Below are 25,954 nucleotides of genomic sequence, written 5' to 3'. Positions count from 1 at the left end.
CTAGAGCCAGACATCCTGCAATGTGAAGTCAAGTGGGCCTTAGAAAGCATCACTACAAACAAAGCTAGTGGAGGTGATGGAATTCCAGTTGAGCTATTTCAAATCCTGAAAGATGATGCTGTCAAAGTGCTGCACTCAATATGCCAGCACATTTGGAAAACTCAGCAGTGGCCACAGGACTGGGACAGGCCAGTTTTCATTCCAATCCGAAAGAAAGGCAATGCCAAAGAATGCTCAAATTAACCCACAATTGCACTCATCTCACACGCTAGTAAAGTAATGCTCAAAATTCTCCAAGCCAGGCTTCAGCAATACGTGAAACGTGAACTCCCAGATGTTCAAGCTGGTTTTAGAAAAGGCAGAGGAACCAGAGATCAAATTGCCAACATCCGCTGGATCATCGAAAAAGCAAGCGTTCCAGAAAAACATCTATTTCTGCATTATTGACTATGCCAAAGCCTTTGACTGTGTGGATCACAATAAACTGGAAAATTCTGAAAGAGATGGGAATACCAGACCACCTGACCTGCCTCTTGAGAAACCTATATGCAGGTCAGGAAGCAAGAGTTAGAACTGGACATGGAACAACAGACTGGTTCCAAAGAGGAAAAGGAGTACATCAAGGCTGTATATTGTCACCCTGCTTATTTAACTTCTATGCAGAGTACATCATGAGAAACGCTGGGCTGGAAGAAGCACAAGCTGGAATCAAGATTGCTGGGAGAAATATCAATGACCTCAGATATGCAGATGACACCACCCTTATGGCAGAAAGTGAAGAACTAAAAGCCTCTTGATGAAAGTGGAGAGTGAAAAAGTTGGCTTAAAGCTCAACATTCAGAAAATGAAGATCATGGCATCTGGTCCCATCACTTCATGGGAAACAGATGGGGAAACAATGTCAGACTTTATTTTTCTGGGCTCCAAAGTCACTGCAGATGAGATTGCAGCCATGAAATTAAAAGACCTTTAACTCCTTGAAAGGAAAGTTATGACCAACCTAGGGAGCATATTCAAAAGCAGAGACATTACTTTGCCAACAAAGGTCCGTCTAGTCAAGGCTATGGTTTTACCAGTGGTCATATATGGATGTGAGAGTTGGACTGTGAAGAAAGCTGATCACTGAAGAATTGATGCTTTTGAACTGTGGTGTTGGAGAAGACTCTTGAGAGTCCCTTGGACTGCAAGGTGATCCAACCAACCTATTCTAAAGGAGATCAGTCCTGGGATTTGTTTGGAAGGAATGATGCTAAAGCTGAAACTCCAATACTCTGGCCACCTGCTGTGAAGAGTTGACTCATTGGAGAAGACTCTGATGCTGGGAGGGATTGAGGGCAGGAGGAGAAGGGGACGACAGAGGATGAGATGGCTGGATGGCATCACCAACTCGATGGACATGAATTTGGGTGAACTCTGGGAGTTGGTGATGGACAGGGAGGCCTGGCGTGCTGCAGTTCATGGGGTCGTAAATAGTCGGACACGACTGATCCACTGAACTGACTGAACTGAATGACTGGTGATGTTGAGAATTCTTTATACGCTTGTTGGTCTACACCACAACAGAAATTACTTTATATTTTAAAACTGAAGTCACTCTTTAAAGCTTCTCTGCTCTTGGGAAAGTCTCTCTCTTATATCAGCTTGAGAAACAAGCATGCTGTGCTTACAAGTACCTTCATACAGCATGCCTTTCTTCTAAAACAGCTGCAAAACTGAAACCCCTAACCTTAAGTGATGACAGAAATAAGGATCATGTCATCTGCAGAAAAATGACAAGCTCGCCCCCTAGTGTCAAGTAAGGAAGATAATAGAAAAAGCAAATATTCTTAAAAGGCTGAACCACCACAAAGAAAATCATTTCTACCCTACCAAGAATCTGGAGAGAATACCACAAACTACTAATCAATCAGGGCTTATCAAGTGGAACTAGTGGTAAAGGGCCCAGCTGCCAGTGCAGGAGATACAAGAGACTCAGGTTCAATCCTTGGGTCAGGAAGATCCCCCAGGGATAGAACCCACGTCTCTTATGCCTGGAGTAGGGCATGGCCACCCACTCCAGTATTCTTGCCTGGACAATACCCATAGACAGAGAAGCCTAGGGGGATACAGCTCCTAGGGTAATAGAGAGTCGGACACGACTGAAGTGACTTAGCAGGCATGTACTAACCAATCAGTTCAGTTCAGTTCAGTCGCTCAGTCGTGTCCGACTCTGTGACCTCATGAATCGCAGCACACCAGGCCTCCCTGTCCATCACCAACTCCCGGAGTTCACTCAGACTCACATGCATCGAGTCAGTGATGCCGTCCAGCCATCTCATCCTCTGTTGTCCCCTTCTCCTCCTGCCCTCAATCCCTCCCAGCATCAGAGTCTTTTCCAATGAGTCAACTCTTCGCATGAGGTGGCCAAGGTACTGGAGTTTCAGCTTCAGCATCATTCCTTCCAAAGAAATCCCAGGGCTGATCTCCGTCAGAATGTACTGGTTGGATCTCCTTGCAGTCCAAGGGACTCTCAAGAGTCTTGTACTCAGCTTTCTTCACAGTCCAACTCTCACATCCATACATGACCACAGGAAAAACCAGAGCCTTGACTAGACGGACCTTAGTCGGCAAAGTAGTCTCTGCTTTTGAATATGCTAAGTTGGTCATAACTTTTCTTCCAAGGAGCAAGCATCTTTTATTTTCATGGCTGCAGTCATTTTCATCTGCAGTGATTTTGGAGCCCAGAAAAATAAAGTCTGACACTGTTTCCCCATCTGTTTCCCATGAAGTGATGGTACCAGATGCCATGATCTTCATTTTCTGAATGTTGAGCTTTAAGCCAACGTTTTCACTCTCCACTTTCACTTTCATCAAGAGGCTTTTTAGTTCCTTTTCACTTTCTGCCATAAGGGCGGTGTCATCTGCATATCTGAGGTCATTGATATTACTCCTGGCAATCTTGATTCCAGCTTGTGCCTCTTCTAGCCGAGTGTTTTTCATGATGTACTCTGCATAGAAGTTAAATAAGCAGGGTTGACAATATACAGCCTTGATGTACTCCTTTTCCTATTTGGAACCAGTCTGTCTTTCCATGTCCAGTTCTAACTCTTGCTTCCTGACCTGCATATAGGTTTCTCAAGAGGCAGGTCAGGTGGTCTGGTATTCCCATCTCTTTCAGAATTTTCCAGTTTATTGTGATCCACACAGTCAAAGGCTTTGGCATAGTCAATAAAGCAGAAATAGATGTTTTTCTGGAACTCTCTTGCTTTTTCGATGATCCAGCAGATGTTGGCAATTTGATCTCTGGTTCCTCTGCCTTTTCTAAAACCAGCTTGAACATCTGGGAGTTCACATTTCACATATTGCTGAAGCCTGGCTTGGAGAATTTTGAGCATTACTTTACTAGCGTGTGAGATGAGTGCAATTGTGGGTTAATTTGAGCATTCTTTGGCATTGCCTTTCTTTGGAATTGGAATGAAAGCTGGCCTTTCCCAGTCCTGTGGCCACTGCTGAGTTTTCCAAATGTGCTGGCATATTGAGTGCAGCACTTTGACAGCATCATCTTTCAGGATTTGAAATAGCTCAACTGGAATTCCATCACCTCCACTAGCTTTGTTTGTAGTGATGCTTTCTAAGGCCCACTTGACTTCACATTGCAGGATGTCTGGCTCTAGGTGAGTGATCACAGATCGTGATTATCTTGGTTGTGAAGATCTTTTTTGTACAGTTCTTCTGTGTATCCTTGCCACCTCTTCTTAATATCTTCTGCTTCTGTTAGGTCCATATCATTTCTGTCCTTTATCGAGCCCATCTTTGCATGAAATCTTCCCTTGGTGTCTCTAATTTTCTTGAAAAGATCTCTAGTCTTTCCCATTCTGTTCTTTTCCTCTATTTCTTTACATTGATCACTGAGGAAGGCTTTCTTATCTCTTCTTGCTATTCTTTGGAACTCTGCATTCAGATGCTTATATCTTTCCTTTTCTCCTTTGCTTTTCACTTCTCCTCTTTTCACAGCTATTTTTAAGGCCTCCTCAGACAGCCATTTTGCTTTTTTGCATTTCTTTTCCATGGGGATGGTCTTGATCCCTGTCTCCTGTACAATGTCGTGAACCTCCATCCATAGTTCATCAGGCACTCTATCAGATCTAGTCCCTTAAATCTATTTCTCACTTCCACTGTATAATCATAAGGGATTTGATTTAGGTCATACCTAAATGGTCTAGTGGTTTTCCCTGCTTTCTTCAATTTAAGTCTGAATTTGGTAATAAGGAGTTCATGATCTGAGCCACAGTCACCTCCTGGTCTTGTTTTTGTTGACTGTATAGAGTTTCTCCATCTTTGGCTGCAAAGAATATAATCAATCTGATTTCAGTGTTGACCATCTGGTGATGTCCATGTGTAGAGTCTTCTCTTGTGTTGTTCAAAGAGGGTGTTTGCTATGATCAGTACATTCTCTTGGCAGAACTGTTAGCCTTTGCCTGGCTTCATTCTGTACTCCAAGGCCAAATTTGCCTGTTACTCTAGGTGTTTCTTGACTTCTACTTTTGCATTCCAGTCCCCTATAATGAAAAGGACATCTTTTTTGGGTGTCAATTCTAAAAGGTCTTGTAGGTCTTCATAGAACCGTTCAACTTCAGCTTCTTCAGCATTACTGGCTGGGGCATAGACTTGGATTACTGTGATACTGAATGGTTCACCTTGGAAACGAACAGAGATCATTCTGTCATTTTTGAGATTGTATCCAAGTATTGCATTTCAGACTCTTTTGTTGACCATGATGGCTACTCCATTTCTTCTAAGGGATTCCTGCCCGCAGTAGTAGATATAATGGTCATCTGAGTTAAATTCACCCATTCTAGTCCATTTTAGTTTGCTGATTCCTAGAATGTCGACGTTCACTCTTGCCATCTCCTGTTTGACCACGTCCAGTTTGCCTTGATTCATGGACCTGACATTCCAGGTTCCTATGCAATATTGCTCTCTACAGCATCCTACCTTGCTTCTATCACCAGTCACATCCACAACTGGGTATTGCTTTTGCTTTGGCTCCATCCCTTCATTCTTTCTGGAGTTATTTTTCCACTGATCTCCAGTAGCATATTGGGCACCTACTGACCTGGGGAGTTCCTCTTTCAGTATCCTATCATTTTGCCTTTTCATACTGTTCATGGGGTTCTCAAGACAAGAATACTGAAGTGGTTTGCCATTTCCTTCTCCAGTGGACCACATTCTGTCAGACCTCTCCACCATGCCCGCCAGTGTTGGGTGGCCCCTCAGGGCATGGCTTAGTTTCATTGAGTTAGACAAGGCTAGTTTATTCACAGGAACAGTGAAAAAGGTTCAGTTCTGAGGGGCAAAATGTATCATAAATCCCTTCCTTACAAATTCCTAGGTTAAGTAAGTTATTTTATTAACAGTACCAAATGAATGGCCTGAGGATGTTATTTTTAACATGTGAATGTCTCCATGTTTTCTGTTATACCCTCTTAAGCAACTCAGAAGCCTATGACCTTTATCTTTACATCACACATAACTCCCAATCTCTGAATTTATTGAATAATCTGACTCTAAAAACAAAAAATCAGCCCACACCAATGATTACAGAAGTCAGCAGGTGGCAGTCCTAACTATTTAACTGTTCTTACCTCCTTAAACCCGCTATTATGTAAATCAAGATATTTTGATTTTATAAGCTCTCCCAACTAAAATAATGGTGATGATGGTGATTCCTTCAGGCCTGTGGCTAATTTTTCCAGTTTCCTGCTCTCTCCTTCCCACCCCCACAATCTTTATGGCTCATTAGTTTGCTATTTTTCACAGAACAGGAAAAGAGTTTGAGAACCAAGATCTTATAAATTTGGATCACACAGATAAACAAATATTGACCAAAATAAACATTTCAGACTACGTCTGAGCAGGTGACACTGGGGAGCAATGGGTCTATGTAATCACCCATTGCTAATATCACCCAGTTACTGATTTTAAACACCAAGTCTTTCTTCTCCAGCAAGTCGACCTTCAAGGGCTCCATAAGAAATAGGAGGTACCAGCATCAACCTGTCTGTAGCACGGGAGGGTGGGCCACCCTACCCAAACGTTAAAGGCTGGACATTTTTCTGCTGTTCTTTGTGCAGCTGCCGGGCCCGATTTTTTAGTTCCTCAGCCTTCGCTTCGTCCTTATCAACACCATCCCCAAGCTTGTACATGCGGCTGGCATTAGCACAGGCCCAGACATGGCCCAAGTCACAGGCTTTCATTGAGTATTTGCATGCCAGGCCCATGTCCTTGGGAAAGCTGGGGGCACCCTGCAGGAACATGGCACTGAGGTTGAAACAGCTAGCAGCATAGTTGCCATCACAGGCCCTTGTGTAGTAGTCTCTGGCCCTCTCCAGATTGGGCTGGCCATCCTCATTGACCTGTCCATCATGTGCCAGGAGACCAACATTGTGGCATGCTTCAGTGGACTTCTTTCCTGGCTTCTCACATGCCATCAGAAAGCAGCTGGAAGCAGCTTTCAGGTCCTGGGATAGTCCACCTGGGAAGAAAGAAAAAAAGTCAATCCAAGCCAGAACAGAACCTCAATGTCTCAGGTCAAAGTCAGGAAGCAATTCCCAAATAAAGTATATATACTTTGAGCTAAGGCAGCATGAAAAGACGATGGCCTGTTATAGTACACAGACCTTACAGCTTTTTCAGCCATGGAATCTTCTGCTCAAATGGTATCTTATAAGGAAGCCCAAACAGGTAAAAAGTGTAAAATGATTAGTTTCTCAGCCTTAGCTTTGTCCTTATTGGTAAATGATATTTACCTCTGGGGATAAGAGCAAGATCATGGCATCTTATAAGCACTTCGCCAAATGTTTGTTAATTTAAATATATACTGAATATATATTAATTGCCAATTACTATGCTGGGTTCTAAGGAATAAAAAGATAATGACCCTGCCCTTGTGAATTTTGTGGTCTAATAAAACAGACATTAAACACCACACAAGTAAATGTATGATTCTAAGTGTGACAAGCATATGGAGAAAGAATACAGGATGCTGAGAATGATCAAGGCTCTGAACTGAGAGGTGAGGTAAAGGAAAGTTTCTCCAAAGAAGTGACATTTGAGCTGTGAAATAATGGAAAAAAGAATGAAAAGAAAAATATGGAGTGGGGAAAAAATGGCAAAGAAAACTGTTTCCAGCAGCAGGAACAGAATACAAAGAGAAAAGGAGCCCAGGTGCTAGAACTCAGAAATCACTAAGGAAGGGTGGTGAGGCAGGCAGGGGCCAGCTCACGCAGGGTCTGATGGGTCTTCTTAAGGACCTTGTACTTTAACCTCAGAGCAATGGAGAACTGCTAATGGATCATTTTAAGCAGAGGTGGTGACAGGGCCTGCTTTTTTCTTTTTTTGTTTTAACAGAACATTTCAAATCCCCTATTCTCAAAATCCCTCATTCCTAAAAAAAAAAGAGAAACATATCTCAACATTAGTTTTTAAAGAAGTCATCCCAAATACACCACTTAGGAAAAAAACATCATTAAGAGAACACCATTCCAGTCATCTTTGTAGTATGTGTTTGAATTAAATGTTGGCTGGCTGAATGGACAGCTAGATAGAAGTATAGTTGACTCTTGAAAGCTGTGAGGGACACCCACTCTCCATGACCCAAAAATCCGAGAATAGTCCCAGGGACAGGGGAGCCTGGTGGGCTGCTGTCTATGGGGTCGCACAGAGTCGGACATGACTGAAGTGACTTAGCAGCAGCAGCAGCAACCTTCCCTAAATGTGCTCCTGTGCACCCACAGACTAAACCAACAGGGGACAGAAATCACGAAGCACTACTATTGTATTTATTGTTGAAAAAATCCACATGGAAGTGAACCTGCATCATTCAAACCTGTGTTGTTTGAGGATCAACTGCACTTTGGAAAACCAGATTACACATGCTACTTGTAAATAAAAAAATTAACTTTTATTTTATTTGCATTTATTATGACAAACAAGTGAAAATGAAGAAACTGCTAACTTCAAATGAGTATTTCTTCAACAGAGAAATTTCCTAAATGAGGCCCTAGAGTTATAGATTATTAAAAATATTTAAAGGTTAAAGTTACCGGGTTTTTTTGGGAGGGGCAAGGGGCTGGTGTGGCAGGGTGTTTCATGGTGGCCTCTGCAGCAGAAGCACAGAGTCCTAACCACTGGACTGCCAGAGGATTCCATTTTTATTTTGTTTTAACCAAATTTCAGACAGTATTCACTCACAAGTATAAAAGGGGAATTCTCCTACTTCTCCCCACCTCTCTTCTCCTGCCTTCTACGTTTTGTTAGATATGTTATTTCAACTCAGGGAGATACAGGAAACAGAGGTTAATGAAGCCTGAGCTCTGCAGGCAGAAAACTGAGGCTCCAGTCCTGGCTCCACCAATTTATACTACTATTTCTTCCAATTTTTTTTTCTGTACCAATCTATTTTCTTTCTGGGCTCCAATACATGCTGTGTTAGATTAAGGGACACTGAACCCTACAGGTTGAGATTCTGAGGGTTGGGGAATTTTTCTGCTTTTTTTGTCTCAGTGCTTCAGTTTAAGAGAACATCTACAATCCTCTAAGTTCACTGATCTTTCAGATTCACTGTTTATTTCCTTTTGAAGTGTTCTATTTGTTGTTAAGCCTATCCAGTAAATTTTTCATTTCAAATATTATATTTTTCAATCATAGGAGTTTGTTTGATTCTTAATAGTTTCAGTTTCTCTGATGCGATTGCCCATCTGTTCATTCATTGTGTCCATCTTTTGTTTAAATTCTTTAACATATTTATTTCCTTGTTTAAAAAATATTTTGACTGTTAATTCCAACATTCCTGTCACATCTGGGTCTGTCTCTATTGACTGATTTTTTTTCTTTCTTTAGTAATTCCTTATTCCTGGACATTGTAGATAATATTTTATTCACTCTGGGTTTTGTTGTATTCCCTTACCTACTATACTCTGGTTTCTCTTCACATCACATAAATCTCTCATCTTTTACCAAAGACTGCTGAGTTTTGTTCTGGCAGGTTAACTATTCACTGGTAAATCAGCCTGATCCTTCTGAGGCCTGATCCTCCAGCAGCCTCAGTGGCCAGAAACTCTGACCTATGCCTCATCCATTCAGCAAGAATACCATAATCTACTCTTTCTGCCTAGTCTGAAAAGTACCTCCAGGCAGAAAGCCAAAGCCTGGGGCTCATCCTGTGTGTTCCCCTTTTCTCAGGGATCACACTACTGCACTGAGTTATCTTCCAATGTCTAAAAACAGTTGCTTCATATATATTGTGGAACCCATGGTTTATATCCTTAAAAGTTCATTTCAGTTGCTTTATGGAAAGATGATTAGAGACCTGAATTAATGATGCAGGAAAGAAAGGTAGCTTGAATAAATATAGTAGCAGGAAAAGAAGAGATGATATATTTGAAAGACAAACTGGTCATGAGCTACTCAGTAGGGAGAGACACCACTTGCTAAACTGAAAGACAACAGGGGTGTAATAATTTGAGAGAAAACAATTAAGAATCTCATGGAAGAACAAGATGGTAGAGGAGTAGATGGATGTGGAATACATCTCTCCATGGATACATCAGGAATACACCTTCAGACACAGAAATGCATACAGAACACCAGCTGAGAGTGGACAGGAGTACCTGACCAGAGGAAAATAATATATAGAACTATGCAAAACTTGGTAGGAGAAGGAATGCAGGGAAAACTGGAGTGTCAGTAGGACTGGACCTGCCCTTGGTGGTGGGGAAACTGAAGCAAGGGTCCAAGCCCCACATCGGGTCACTTGTCTGAGCCAGAGATGAAACATTTAAGGCTGAAAGTGAAACAGCTGATCTGTGGCAGCCTAAATGGAATGAGAATCAGATAGTCCTGCCACAGCCATACATACTCCAGACAGGGATGCAGGTCCCCTGGAAAGCACAGTGGCTGGGAGCTGGAGTTTAGGGACTGTGGAGCAACCCCAGGGCAGGGCTGCTGTTGACTGTGGAGAGATGGATTGAGAGGATGTGAGGGAGGAGACTGCGGTGGGATATGCCTGTAGAGGAAAGCTGGGCAGCCATGGAAGCATGGAATACTGCTGAGTCACACATAGCGGGGTGGAGCCATCACCATAGCTTCTCTCCATAGGCCAGCATCTGCAGCTGAACAATAGACAGGCTGGCCGATCAAATGCCTGATGCACTGAACTACAGGGCAGGACCCCACCCAGGGTGCCCCTTTAAGTGCCTGATGCGTGGAATAACAGAGAACGACCCCAGGCAAGGGAGTCCTCTAAGCACCTGAATGGGCAGAGCTATGCAGAAAGACTGGCCAAAGAGGCCTTCTGATCGCCAGCTACAAGAGGCTTAGAAAAAAGTTCTGATAAGGCGATAACTCCTGCAGCTGAGGCAGTCCATGTCCCTGCACACTTGGCGCCGCCAGGGTCCCCACAAGCCAAGCAGCTGCACCACCTTCACGCTCAACTCCCACCGGGGCAGAGCTGCCACAGGCAAAAAGAGTCTTGCATTTATGCATGCAGGGTTGCTTCAGTTATGTCTGACTCTTTCAGACCCTATAAACTGTGGCCTGCCGGTGTTCTCTGTCAGGGAGGGGGGTTCTCCAGGCAAAAATACTGGAACGTATTGGCCAATACTGGTTGCCATACCCTTCTAGAGCACTATATTTCCTGCTGCCCTAGCTGCCAACTCCCCTGAATACTTGGTGCTGTCAGAACCCCTGCAACCCAAAAGCTGTACCAACCTCCACACCTGGCCCTCACAAGTACAAACCCAAATCCTCTAGGGCAGCCTCAGGAGCAAATCCCAGTGGACGACCCACATGCAGAGGTGGAAATAAAACCACAGTTGAAACCCAGGAGCAGTATGGATAAGGAAGAACACCCAAAACCCTCCCATCAGCTGTACAAGCTGCAGATTAAATCCACACGATCAACTTGGCAGACTCTGTGTCTATGGAATATATAAAAGGTCACTGAGAGGTCCCACAAAAGAAAATGTACTAGTTCTGATAGCTGTGGACATTGGAGGCAAGAACACACAGGAGTAGGACCAGATTAGAATCTGAGCTGTCCCAGAGCAGATCCAGAGATCAGTGCAGTGTTGGAAGGCATCCTAGGGAGGTGAGGTGGACTGTGACTTCCAGCGAGGGAAAGGACTCTGACAATAGTGACTCAAGATAAACATTTATTATTCTTATGCTTTGACTTGTTCTGTAGATTCTTTGGATTAAAAAGATTTTTTTTTTCTTTTTTCCTCCCTCTGTGGTCAGTTCATTTCAGTTCAGTCAGTTCAGTCGCTCAGTTGTGTTTGACTCTTTGCAACCCCATGAATCCCAGCACGCCAGGCCTCCCTGTCCATCAGCTCCCAGGGTTTACTCAAACTCATGTCCATCGAGTTGGTGATGCCATCCAGCCATCTCATCCTCTGTCATCCCCTTCTCCTCCTGCCCTCAATCCCTCCCAGCATCAGAGTCTTTTCCAATGAGTCAACTCTTCGCATGAGGTGTCCAAAGTACTGGAGTTTCAGTTTTAGCGTCATTCCTTCCAAAGAACACCCAGGACTGATCTCCTTTACAACGGACTGGTTGGATCGCCTTGCAGTCCAAGGGACTCTCAAGAGTCTTCTCCAGTACCACAGTTCAAAAGCATCAATTCTTCGGCGCTCAGCTTTCTTCACAGTCCAACTCTCACATCCATACATGACCACTGGAAAAACCATAGCTTTGACTGGTTGGACCTTTGTTGGCAAAGTAACGTCTCTGCTTTTGAATATGCTCCCTAGGTTGGTCATAACTTTTCTTCTAAGGAGTAAGTGTCTTTTAATTTCATGGCTGCAGTCACCATCTGCAGTGATTTTGGAGCCCCCAAAAATAGTCTGACCCTGCTTCCACTGTTTCCCAATCTACTTCCCATGAAGTGATGGGACCAGATGCCATGATCTTAGTTTTCTGAATGTTGAGCTTGAAGCCAACCTTTTCACTCTCCTCTTTCACTTTCATCAAGAGGCTCTTTAGCTCCTCTTCACTTTCTGCCATAAGGGTGGTGTCATCTGCATATCTGAGGTCATTGATATTTCTCCCAGCAATCCTGATTCCAGCTTGTGCCTCTTCCAGCCCAGTGTTTTTCATGATGTACTCTGCATAGAAGTTAAATAAGCAGGGTGACAATATACAGCCTTGACGTACTCCCTTTCCTATTTGGAACCAGTCTGTTGTTCCATGTCCAGTTCTAACTGTTGCTTCCTGACCTGCATATAGGTTTCTCAAGAGGCAGGTCAGGTGGTCTGGTATTCCCATCTCTTTCAGAATTTTCCAGTTTATTGTGATCCACACAGTCAAAGGCTTTGGCATAGTCAATAAAGCAGAAATAGATGTTTTTCTGGACCTCTCTTGCTTTTTCCATGATCCAGAGGATGTTGGCAGTTTGATTTCTGGTTTCTCTGCCTTTTCTAAAACCAGCTTGAACATCTGGGAGTTCACGTTTCACGTATTGCTGAAGCCTGGCTTGGAGAATTTTGAGCATTACTTTACTAGCGTGTGAGATGAGTGCAGTTGTGCAGTAGTTTGAGCATTCTTTGGCATTGCCTTTCTTTCGGATTGGAATGAAAACTGGCCTTTTCCAGTTCTGTGGCCACTGCTGAGTTTCCCAAATGTGCTGGCATATTGAGTGCAGCACTTTCACAGTATCATCTTTCAGGATTTGAAATAGTTCAACTGGAATTCCATCACCTCCACTAGCTTTGTTTGTAGTGATGCTTTCTAAGGCCCACTTGACTTCACATTCTAGGATGTCTGGCTCAGCTGAGTGATCACAGCATCATGATTATCTTGGTCATGAAGATCTTTTTTGCACAGTTCTTCTGTGTATTCTTGCCACCTTTTCTTAATATCTTTTGCTTCTGTTAGCTCCATACCATTTCTGTCCTTTATCGAGCCCATCTTTGCATGAAATGTTCCCTTGGTATCTCTAATTTTCTTGAAGAGATCTCTAGTCTTTTCCATTCTGTTGTTTTCCTCTACTTCTTTGCATTGATCGCTGAGAAAGGCTTTCTTATCTCTCCTTGCCTTTGGAACTCTGCATTCAAATGGGAATATCTTTCCTTTTCTCCTTTGGCACTATGAAATCTAATTAAGCTTTTGAGATTTTTCTCTGTCACATTTTTTATTGTTGTTATAAACCTCTGCCTCTACATTCAAAGTGAAAGTGAAGTCGCTCAGTTGTGTCCGACCATTTGCGACCCCATGGACACCAGGCTCCTCTGTCCATGGGATTTTCTAGGCAAGAGTACTGGAGTGAGTTGCCTTTTCCTTCTCCAGGGAAATTCCCAACCCAGGGATCGAACTCAGGTCTCCCGCACTGTAAACAGACGCTTTACCACCTGAGCCACCAGGGAAGTCAGTTCTGTGGAATCTTCCTTTTTTTCTTTTCTTGTTTTTAATTTTAATTTTTTAAACCTATTATTATTTTTTCTAAGTTTATTCCTTTGTTTGCTTTTCCTACTGTTCTTTTCCTCTTGCAGTTAATCTTTAATGTATATAAATCTTCTTTATCTACCTCTTTTTGACTTTGCATATCTATTCTTTCTTTCCTTTCCTTTCCTCTCAACATATTTGTTAGTTTTGTTTTCATTGCTTTATTCCCCACTTGCTTTAGTTTTGTTTTCCGGTTTGTGCTTTAGTTAAATTTGTTCCTTTGTTCGCCAAGTCAATCAACTGTACTTTATTTTTGTTGGACTGTTTTGACTTTGCTCAGCAGTGTATATGTATACGTGTATATGCCATTATTTTAATTATTATTTGCCTGATTTTGTAATTTCCATTTGTTTGGTTTCTGATTACTGGATATCTGCTTTAATCTCACTTAATGCCATAATCATTTCTAGAATCTTCGTTCCTGACCAGAGATCAAGCTCTGAGCCTTTGGAGTAGGAGCACTGATTCCAAGACCCTAGACTACCAGAGAACTAATCCTGCTGCTACTGCTGCTAAGTCACTTCAGTCATGTCCAACTCTGTGCAAACCCATGGACAGCAGCCCACCAGGCTCCCCCATCCCTGAGATTCTCCAGGCAAGAACACTGGAGTGGGTTGCATTTCCTTCTCCAGTGCGTGAAAGTGAAAAGTGAAAGTGAAGTCGCTCAGTCGTGTTCGACCCTTAGCGACCCCATGGCCTGCAGCCCGGGATTTTCCAGGCAAGAGTACTAGAGTGGGGTGCCATCCTTCTCCCCAGGAGGCATCAAACAGTGAGAACTCACACAAAGGAAGCCACTTGAATACAAGATCCGACATCACCCAACCACCAGTAGCACCCTGTGCAGGATGGTTCATCCAAACAACAAAAGAAAAATACAAACCTAATCATCAGCAGACAGGATTACTACCTCACACAGTCTTGCCTATCAGAGAGGAAAAAAAAAAAACTCAGCACAAATCTCACCCTATACGAAGCTTACACAAACCTCTGGACCAACCTGAGGAGGAAAGAAACCAAAAAGAAGAAAGAATTCAACCTTGACGCCTGAGAAAGGGAGACCTCAAACAGTAAGTTTAAAAAAAAAAAATGAAAAGGCAGAGAAATACTACATAAATGAAGGAACAAACTAGAAACACAGAAGTCCAAATAAATGAAAGGAAACAGGCAAACTATCTGAAAAAGAATTCAGAATAATGACAGTCAAGATGATCAAAAATCTTGAAAACAAAATGGAGAAAACGCAAGAATCAATTAACAAAGACCTAGAACAATCAAAGAATAAACATGCAGAGACAAACAACACAATTACTGAAATTAAAAATACTCTAGAAGGAATCAATAGCAAAATATCTGAGGGAGAAAAACGAATCAGTGAGCTGGAAGATAAAATGGTGGAAATAACTTCTAAAAGGCAGAATGAAAAAAAGTAAAGGAATGAAAAGAACTGAGGACAGTCTCAGAGACCTCTGGGACAATATCAAATGTACCAATACTTGAATTATAGAGGTCCCAGAAGAAGAAGAGAAAGAGAAAGGGTATGAGAAAAGTTTTGAAGAGATTAGAGTTGAAAATTTCCCCAACATGGAAAACGAAATAGTCAATCAAGTCCAACAGGCGCGAAGAGTCCCATACATGATAAACCCAAGGAGAAACATCCAGGACACATACTAATCAAACTAACAAAGACTAAACACAAAGAAAGACTATTAAAAGCAGCAAGGAAAAAGCAACAAGTAACATACAAGGGAAACCCCATATGTTTAACAGCTCATCTTTCAACAGAAACTCTGCAGGCCAGAAGGGAATGGCAGGATATATTTAAAGTACTGAAAGGGAAAAATCTACAACCAAGATTACTGTACCCAGCAAGGATCTCATCCAAAACTGATGGAGAAATAAAAAGCTTTTCAGACAAACAAAAGTTAAGAGAATTCAGTACCACCAAACCAGCTTTACAACAAATGTTAAAGGGACTTATATAGTCAAGAAATACAAGAGAAGAAAAAGATCTACAAAATCAACCCCAAACAATTAAGAAAGTGGCAATAGGAACATATATATCAATAATTACTTTAAATGTAAATGGATTAAATGCTCCAACCAAAAGACACAGACTGGCTGAATGGATACAAAAACAAGACCCATATATACACTGTCTACAAGAAACCCACTTCAGACCTAAAGACACATACAGACTGAAAGTGAGAGGATGGAAAAATATATTCTGAGGAAGGCTTTCTTATCTCTCCTTGCTATTCCTTGGAACTCTGCATTCAAATGGGTATCTCTTTCCTTTTCTCCTTTGCCTTTAGCTTCTCTTACTTCCTCAGCTATCTGTAAGGCCTCTTCAGACAATCATTTTGCTTTATGCAGAGTACATCATGCGAAATGCCAGACTGGGTGAAGCACAAGCATATGAAGGTGAAGCATATGCAGGCAGGCAGACGAGTCATATGTAGACGAAGTACAATCATATGCAGAGTACACCATATGAAATGCCAGACTGGATGAAGCACAAGCTGAAATCAAGATTGCTAGAAATATCAATAACCTCAGATATGCAGATGACACCACCCTATGGCAGAAAGCAAAGACGAACTAAAGAGCCTCTTTATGAAGGTAAAAGAGGAGAGTGAAAAAGCTGGCTTAAAACTCAACATTCAAAACACAAAGATCATGGCATCCGGTCCCATCACTTCATGGGAAGTAGATGGGGAAGCAGTGGAAACAGTGAGAGACTTTATCTTCTTGGGCTCCAAAATCACTGCAGATGGTGACTTCAGCCATGAAATTAAAAGATGCTTGCTCCTTGGAAGAGAAGCTATGACCAACCTAGACAACATATTAAAAAGCAGAGATATTACTTTGCTGACAAAGGTCCATCTAGTCAAAACTATGGTTTTTCCAGTAGTCATGTCTGGAAGTGGGAGTTGGATCATAAAGAAGGCTGAATGCTGAAGAACTGATGTTTTTGACTGTGGTGTTCGAGAAGACTCTTGAGAGTCCTTCGGACTGCAAGGAGATCAAACCAGTCAATTCTAAAGGATATCAATCCTGAATATTCATTGGAGGCTGACTGATGCTGATGCTGAAGTTCCAACAATTTGGCCACTTTTTGCGAAAAGCTGACTCACTGGAAAAGACCCTGATGCTGGGAAAGGTTGAAGGCAGGAGGAGAAGGGGACAACAGAGGACAAGATGGTTGGGTGGCATCACCGACTCAATGGACATGAGTTTGAGCAAGCTCTGGGAGATAATGAAAGACAGGGAAGCCTGGCGTGCTGCAGTCCATGGGGTCAAAAGAGTCAGAGATGACTGAGTGACTGAACAACAACAAAAGTCCTTATTAAAAATATAATAAACTATAATATAAACATGACATATATTCAGAAACTAACAGCTAGGAACATTTTTATTTTTCCACACTATATCGTACAGCTGAGTTCACACATAATTTTGTGTTCAGCTTTCTTCATTGAATATTATATTATAAACTCTTCCTGATATCAACAAAAACTATTTAGAAACATTCTTTTTTAATGGGTTAAATAACATTCTAGTTATGGAAGTAACATTATTTAACTAAACTGCTACTGTTGGCACACAGATTGAAAAAAAATAATAATGCAGCTATATATTACTTACAAATCATAAATTAATGAAAATGGGCTAAAGAAATGCCCCTCTGCTTAAGCAAAGGAACTTTATATTCCTGTTATTGCTAAACTTTCTTCAAATTTGAGACTACCACAGACAATATGTTACATGTGAAGGCAGAAATAGTCCACCAAGTTCCAGAGATTTAAAAAAGGCATCCTCTTCAAACTTTCACTGATTGTCCTTCTAACCAGGCTTCACTGGGCACTAGGAACAAGCAATGAATGAATTATATCATCCTCAAAAAGCTCATGAACTAGTCAGCAAAAAAAAGAGCTGCCTGTCTTAGGTTATATTCCCAACTTGTGGTGGTTTTCAAATATGCCCATAAATTCTTGATAGTCCTTTCAAGAGGTAGAATTTTAGTTCTCTCCAATTAGTGCAGGCTAAACTTACTGACTCACTTCAAATAAGCAGAATGGGATAGGAATGAAAAGCATGTGACTTCCAAGAGTAGGTTATAAAAGACACTGTGGATTCCATCTTGCTCCTTCTTTTGGATCACTCACTCTGGAGGAAGCCAAATGCCATGTCACGAGGACATACAAGTAGCCCATGAAGAGATCCATGTCACAAAGAACCAAGGTCTCTTGACAACAGCTGGCAAAGAATGGAAGCCTTCACAGCCAAGTGAGTGAGCCAGTTTAGGACTGAAGATTCTAGTTCCAGTCAAGCCTTCAAGAGACTACAGCCCAGTTCCCTGGCTTGTGTCTTGACTGCAGCCTAATTGAGAGACTCTGAGGCACAAGGCTCACTACTCCCAAATTCCTGATCCAAAGAAACTATCTGAAATAATAGGTTTGTTGGGATAATTTGTTATTTAGCAATAGGTAACTCCTAGGAGGCACAGAATAAAGACTCTGCCTGCCAATACAGGAGACACAAGAGATGTGAGTTCAATCCCTGGGTCGGGAAGATCCTTTAGATTAGGAAACGGCAACCCACTCCAATATTCTTGTCTCGAAAAATCGCATGGACAGGGGAGCCTGGTAGACTACAGCCTGTGGGGCTATAAAGAGTCGGACATGATGAGCATGCACGCAACACAATGCAACTTAAATACTACTCAGTATCAACTGTAATTAAGGCATGAGGAGAAAAGACAGATGGAAAGGAATTGATTACTAGTCCCTTCTTCTGCGCCAGGCACATGCTGATACCGTTACCTACATTACCCTATTTAATCTTCACAAAGACCTATGAAGAAAGTATTGTTTTTTCTCCATTTTACAGGTGATATAACTGATACACAGAGTTAACGTGACTACAGAGTTAACATTCCCTAAGGTCTGCAACCCCATGTCCAAGGAGCGGTGGCTGTGCAGGCACAGGAGGGCCAAGAGGAGCTACTCCATGTTCAAGGTCAGGAGGGGCAGCAGTGAGGAGATACCCCTCGTCCAAGGTTAGGTGCAGTGGCTGCACTTTGCTGGAGCAGCCCTGAAGAGATACCCCATGTCCAGGGTAAGAGAAACCCAAGTAAGACAGTAGGTCTGTCTTACTTGCGAGAGGCATCAGAGGGCAGACACACAAACCATAATCACAGAAAACTAGCCAATCTAATCACAGACAACAGCCTTGTCTAACTCAATGAAACTAAGCCATGCCCTGAGGGGCCACCCAAGACGGGCAGGTCATGGTGGAGAGGTCTGCCAGAATGTGGTCCACTGGGGAAGGGAAAGGCAAACCACTTCAGTATTCTTGCCTTGAGAACCCCATGAATAGTATGAAAAGGCAAAATGATAGGATACTGAAAGAGGAACTCCCTAGGTCAGTAGGTGCCCAATATGCTACTGGAGATCAGTGGAGAAATAACTCCAGAAAGAATGAAGGGATGGAGCCAAAGCAAAAGCAATACCCAGTTGTGGATGAGACTGGTGATAGAAGCAAGGTAGGATGCTGTAAAGAGCAATATTGCATAGGAACCTGGAATGTCAGGTCCACGAATCAAAGCAAATTGGACGTGGTCAAACAGGAGATGGCAAGAGTGAACGTCGACATTCTAGGAATCAGAGAACTAAAATGGACTAGAATGGGTGAATTTAACTCAGATGACCATTATATCTACTACTGCAGGCAGGTATCCCTTAGAAGAAATGGAGTAGCCATCATGGTCAACAAGAGAGTCCGAAATGCAGTACTTGGATACAATCTCAAAAATGACAGAATGATCTCTGTTCGTTTCCAAGGCAAACCATTCAATATCACAGTAATCCAAGCCTATGCCCCAACCAAGTAACACTGAAGAAGCTGAAGTTGAACAGTTCTATGAAGACCTACAAGACCTTTTAGAACTGACACCCAAAAAAGATGTCCTTTTCATTATAGGGGACTGGAATGCAAAAGTAGGAAGTCAAGAAACACCTGGAGTAACAGGCAAATTTGGCCTTGGAGTACAGAATGAATCAGGGCAAAGGCTTTGGGGCAAGAGTTTTGCCAAGAGAACGCACTGGTCATAGCAAACACCCTCTTCCAACAACACAAGAGAAGACTCTACACATGGACATCACCAGATGGTCAACATCGAAATCAGATTGATTATATTCTTTGCAACCAAAGATGGAGACGCTCTATACTGTCAGCAAAAACAAGACCGGGAGCTGACTGTGGCTCAGATCATGAACTCCTTATTGCCAAATTCAGACTTAAATTGAAGAAAGGAGGGAAAACCACTAGACCATTCAGGTATGACCTAAATCAAATCCCTTATGATTATACAGTGGAAGTGAGAAATAGATTTAAGGGACTAGATCTGATAGATAGAGTGCCTGATGAACTATGGACAGAGGTACATGACATTGTACAGGAGACAGGGATCAAGACCATAGAAAGAAAATGCAAAAAAGCAAAATGGCTGTCTGGGGAGGCCTTAGAAATAGCTGTGAAAAGAAGAGAAGCAAAAAGCAAAGGAGAAAAGGAAAGATATAAGCATCTGAATGCAGAGTTCCAAAGAATAGCAAAGAGAGATAAGAAAGCCTACCTCAGTGATCAGTGCAAAGAAATAGAGGAAAACAATAGAACAATAGAGTTATTTTTTGGGGGGGCTCCAAAACTCACTGCAGATGGTGACTGCAGCCATGAAATTAAGATGCTTACTCCTTGGAAGGAAAGTTATGACCAACCTAGATAGCATATTCAAAAGCAGAGACATTACTTTGCCAACAAAGGTCTGTCTAGTCAAAGCTATGGTTTTTCCAGTGGTCATGTATGGATGTGAGAGTTGGACTGTGAAGAAAGCTGAGCACTGAAGAATTGATGCTTTTGAACTGTGGTGTTGGAGAAGACTCTTGAGAGTCCCTTGGACTGCAAGGAGATCCAACCAGTTCATTCTGAAGGAGATCAGTCCTGGGTGTTCTTTGGAAGGACTGATGCTAAAGCTGAAACTCCAAAACTTTGGCCACCTCATGTGAAGAGTTGACTCATTGGAAAAGACCCTGATACTGGGAGGGATTGGGGGCAGGAGGAGAAAGGGACGACAGGGGATGAGATGGCTGGATGGCAGCTTCGACTCGATGGACATGAGTTTGGGTGAACTCTGGGAGTTGGTGATGGACAGGGAGGCCTGGCGTGCTGCAATTCACGGGGTCGCAAAGAGTCGAACAGGACTGAGTGACTAAACTTAACTGAAGGTCTGCCTAAGGGATTCCCCAGGTGGCTCAGTGATAAAATAATCTGCCTGCCAATGCAGGAGATGTCAGTTTGATCCCTGGATCAGGAAGATCCCCTTGAGAAGGAAATGGCAACGTGCTCCAAAATTCTTGCCTGGGAAATCCCATGGACAGAGGAGCCTGCTGGGCTACAGTCCATGGGGTCACAAAGTTGGACATGACTAGCACACACAAGGTCTGCCTAACTTGAAAGGCTATGCTCTTCCCTCCAGCACTTTGCTGAACTCTTGACTCCAAATTTTCCTACAGCATGCTTCCCCAATGCCCGTGAAGACCCATCTGTAAAGAGACCTCAGTATGAGCCTCACACTGTGGCCTCTCCACTACCATCGATGATAAGGACCAAAGAAAGCAGGCCTCTCCTTACCTTTCCCAGTCACATAATAGGTCCCCAGTTTGTAGCAGCTATCACTGTGTTTGTTGTCTTCACAGTTGAACTTCAACACCTTGGCAGCCTCATCAAAATTCTTCTGGATCCCTTCCAAGTAGTCCACCAGCCGATAGCAACCTGTGAGGAAAGGGCAAAAGCTGTCGTTCAAGTCTGGGGGAGTGGGGAGGGTCCAGGTGTGCTAGGCTGGATGTGCCTTTTATTTAGGACAAGCCTCTGTCCTCCTGAGGTGTGGCAAGGTGACTTCACCACAAAAAAATGCATGTTCAGCCACTCCTACAAATGGCACTGTCTGCCCTCAGCCTGGGACTGAGCAATGTATAAACCGGGAAAACCTTGGCCCCTACACTGGCTCTACTACTCACCAGCCCTTCTATTCCCTGTCAACAAGGCCCAGAGATCCACTGGCTTCAATGATGAAAGTTTGCTAGCTTTGGAACTTCTCAGGAAGTTCAGCATTTAAACAGGGAGAACCAAAAGGGTCAAGAGGCCAGTCTTCATGGTGGCAAGAAGCAGTTCTTTGATGACTATACCTTAATCCTTGGCCAGGCTGGGTACATGAAGAAAGAGTTGAAACTGCAGCTACCAAAGGAGTTAGGTAGTCTCTATTTTCAGCAAGCCTCTCCTTAACACCTCTCCCCTCTGTACCTTTTCTTCACCCACAATAACACCCATCTCTTGTTAACTTTCATTCAGTGAATATTAGAGCATCTATCTACAACAATATACGAGACACTGCTTTAGTTGCTGGGAATATAGTCACCTGTCCTCCTAAAAGTTACAGTCTAGAGGAGGAAACACAATAAATAAATAGCTTAACAAGATGCATTTAAACCTTAATAAACACCATCAGTGAAATAAAACAGGATGATATGACAGTTTGTTGGGCATTTTGGGGGAAATGGTTAACACAAACTGGGTAATCAGGTAGGGCTCCACTGAGGACGTCAATGTGTGAGCTGAGATGTGAATAACAAGAATGATCTAGCTATTTAAAGACAATGAAATGGGAAGGAGACAGAAAGACTCGGGCACAAGGAACAGTACATAAAAAGACTTAAACAAGTTACTAAGCTTGACACAAATAAGGTGTAATGTAGCTGGATCCAGGAGGGGCAGGAAAAGAGGAAAAGGCAGGGACCAATCAGAGGGCCTTACATTAGATAGGAAGAAACTGGGATTTTATTCCAAGTCAATGGCAAACCACTGGAAGGATTTATGAAGGGAAGTGATATGATTCAACTTGCATTTTTAAAAGGTCACTCTAATAAATATGTTTTTATATATCTGGATGAATATGGAAGAAGTCAAGTGTGAGGGGACCCACTCCAACACTGATAATGACAAAAATGTGTTATTTCTGTCAGCTGAAAATCTAGTATATAACATAACCAAATTAAAATTTAAGTATCAGTTTATGAGTAGAGAATACATTTAAGGGAGTTAGGGTGCAAATGAAGAGTCAAGTTAGAAAGTTACTTCAGTAATCTGGCTGAGAAATGATGATTTTGAAGAGTACTACAGAACCAGCTATAGAAACTGCCTCCTCTCAGACTCTCTTCGAGAGCAGCATCCTGCACTTCTTATATGCCCACCCACCCTTCCTTCACTGCTTAGTGTATCTCCAGGGTACAAAAACACATGTATGGCTCTCCACTGCCTACACAATAAAGGCTTTCAAATGGCTTACCCCAGCATTCAAGATCTGACACACTGTGGCCCAAAGTCGGACCCTCCTCAATCTTATTTCTAACTACATTCTGACTTCAATTTTCTCAAAGAGCATTTTCTTCACTCCCTCCGCTCCATTTAATCAGCATTACTAGCCTATTCTTCCTGACCTCTTCCAGGAGTATTCCCCAACCATTCTGCACCTCATGGATTCTTTTAAGCCATCCTACTTCAGAGCAACTCTGTGTAGTTGGTCAGCTTGGAGCAAGGGTGCAAGCTATTAGAAGCCAGGGCCAATATCTTTTTTTTTTTTCTTTAAAAGTATGGGTACTTCCCTGGTGGTCCAGTGGCTAAGACTCTGAGCTCCCAATGCAGGGGGGCCCAGGCTGGATCCTTGGTCAAGGAACTAGATTCCGGATGCGACAATTAAGAGTTTGCATGCCACAACTAAGACCAGGTGCAGCCATATAAATAAATAAAAGGGGGAAAAAAGCACTAAGAAGAAAACCACCCAAAGGTACTGGCTGCTCTGGATGGCCCCTTCTGGACATCACCACTCACAACTGAAGTCAACTCAATGTTCCCAGAACACACGGGGCACATTCATGCCTCGGGGCCTTTTCACTAGCCCTTACCTCTGCCTGGCATGTACCTCTGCCTGGCATGCACCTCCCTTACTTTTTTCAACACTTTGTTCAAATGTTACCTTCTCAATGATGCACCCTGACCACTCAATTTAAAGTTGCCCTCCTGAACGGCTGAGACCTCTCAGTCAGTTCTTTTTCCCACTGCCAATTACTACCTTCTAACACACTACTTCATTTATTAGGTTTATTTTCCAATAACCTCCACGAGAACGTAAGCTCCATGAGGACAGAGCATTTTCTCTCTGCTCCAAATGCCCTAGCGCTTCTTTTCCTTCTCGCCAGGCCTCCGGGCTCAGTGCGGCCAGTGCATGCTCCCGCTGCGTGCCCCGCAAGTCCTCGTGGAACCCAACCCGCCCCTTCCCAACACACACACACACACACACACACACACACACACACACACGGCAGTCAGCGACCCACAGACACCCGCGTCCCCTTCCAGATCCCCTCAGAGGTCGCTCGAGTGACCCGTCAGTCCCCGTCCCTGAGGCCGGAGCCCCCACGTGTCCTTAAGGCTCTGCAGGCGGCGCTCACCGTCCGGGTCCTTCTCGCGGTAGCACTGGTAGTTGCACTCCACTTCCATGTTCTCCAGAAAGGACTTCACCTGTTCCTCGTCCTGAAAGTCCACCAAACCAGCCATGGCGCTCACCAGCCCAGTTAAAACCACCCAGCCGCTCCGACCCTGCCCGCGCCGCACGTCCTCCCGCCCCCACGGTCACGTGAGCCGGCGGAGGGGCGGGGCCTTGGAGGGGCGTGCCGCCAAGGTCCGCGTTCAGCCCTGCGCTGGGAGGGCGGAGCGTTCTGAACTTTGGGAAGTCGTTTGTCCTCACGGTGTTAGTCTTTGGCGGTCCGAAGTTTTCCTCTGGTCAGTCCACACGTAAAGCCGGTAGCAGTCTTTCTGCAGCACTTTATATTTGTGCCAGCCCTGTGGTGTTAATGTTTCTCTGCCTGCGGTCATTTATCACATTCGTTAATTCGGTATTCCCTAAGCGTGCGTCACCGAGTGCTCGGTTTTAGTATTAACAACAGCTGAGGGAGTATGGTTACTGCCTTTAAAGAACCTGCGGGGAAGACCTTTGTATTTTGAGCACCTACTATGTTCCAGGTGTGGCTGGACAAACTAGTAGTATTCATAAGTCAGTACAAGCACGATTAAAGGACTGATACATCTCTACTTTCCTCCCAGACCTACCCACTGCCTCCAACATGAATGACCGAATGACCTAAAGAATGGATGGTGACCTATGGAAGGTGATAACTAGAACACTGTAGCTGTACTGGTTGTAGTAATAAGACTGCTATAATAAGGCTGCTGTAGTAGTTATAATTAGACTGGTAATGCTTAAACAGTGCTGAACTTTGTTCCAGATTCTAAGAGCTTGATAAATAATTCTCTTTTAATTCTCATGGCACTCACTGTGACCTTGTGGTCACATTATTATCCTCATTTCGCCAATTAAGAAGTGGAGGCACAGACAGGTTAAGCAACTTGTCCAAGGTCACACAGGAAGTGAGCGTTGCTGTGTCGTAAATTTTTTTAAAAATAAAAGAATGAGATAAAAGAGGGACATATCAAAGATATGGGAAAGAGGAGAGGAACTTCAGCTGGTTTTTTATTTTTCTCCTGCTCAGAATTATTGGTTTCATAAAGCCTAGACTGAGAGCTGTCCAAACATAGTTCCTATTCATCTTTGAGTCCCAGCCAGTCCCTGTTTAGAGCCTTCAGTGGAGCTTGATCTGAGGTTTCCCATCAGCTATAGCTATTAATCTATCCCTAAAAGCGTCTGCCCGCAATGCCGGAGACCTGGGTTCGATCCCTGGGTCGGGAAGATCCCCTGGAGAAGGAAATGGTAACCCACTCCAGTATTCTTGCCTGGAGAATCCCATGGACGGAGGAGCCTGGTGGGCTACAGTCCATGGGGTCGCAAAGAGTTGGAAACGATTGAGTGACTTCACTTCAAAGTCATCAGAGAGTGGACTACTTCCGACTGCTTCCAAGAGCAGCTTACTGCACATGGGAAATGTCTTTGAAATCCCAGTTTTGTTTTAAAAATTCATAGGATTTTTTTTTTTTAATTTGACCACACCAGGCAGAGTGTGGACTCTTAGTTCCCCAACCAGAGATCGAACTTGTGCCGCATGCACTGGGAGTACAGTCTTAACCATTGGACTACCAAGGAAGTCCCAATATGATTTTCCACTCAATTCCATAATACATCATTCATAGCATAGCATATTCCAGTTGCTGTGCCACGTTTACTAGTAGTTTCTCAAACCCCTGATTACCTTCAAAGATCTCTCAGTATAGACATGTACTGACCTTTCACTATGAGTTCACCTTCCTTCACCTGTCCTCCAAGGTCCTGCATAATCTGACTATAGCCTCATCTCCTGTCTCCCTTCCCCTATACCACACCCAGCTTTCTGTTCTCTGAATCCGTCCCAGG

At 43.3% G+C, this 25,954-nt stretch overlaps 1 protein-coding gene across 1 annotated transcript; it reads right to left on the bottom strand.

Moving 5' to 3' along the window:
• Positions 1-5,463: 5,463 nt before the first annotated feature.
• Positions 5,464-24,159, bottom strand: COA7 (cytochrome c oxidase assembly factor 7). The gene is made up of 3 exons (XM_068966141.1): positions 24,042-24,159; positions 21,169-21,309; positions 5,464-6,514 (listed from the first exon to the last, which is right to left on the bottom strand). Exons 1-3 carry the CDS (start codon positions 24,145-24,147, stop codon positions 6,066-6,068), a joined length of 696 nt encoding a protein of 231 aa, XP_068822242.1. The 5' UTR covers positions 24,148-24,159; the 3' UTR covers positions 5,464-6,065.
• Between the last annotated feature and the right edge of the window lie 1,795 nt (positions 24,160-25,954).

The sequence above is a fragment of the Capricornis sumatraensis genome, chromosome 2, assembly GCF_032405125.1.
Source record: "Capricornis sumatraensis isolate serow.1 chromosome 2, serow.2, whole genome shotgun sequence".
Classification (NCBI taxonomy): domain Eukaryota; kingdom Metazoa; phylum Chordata; class Mammalia; order Artiodactyla; family Bovidae; genus Capricornis; species Capricornis sumatraensis.
The sequence above is the reverse complement of the archived record's forward strand: the minus strand, read 5'-3'. Positions and strand labels throughout refer to the sequence as shown.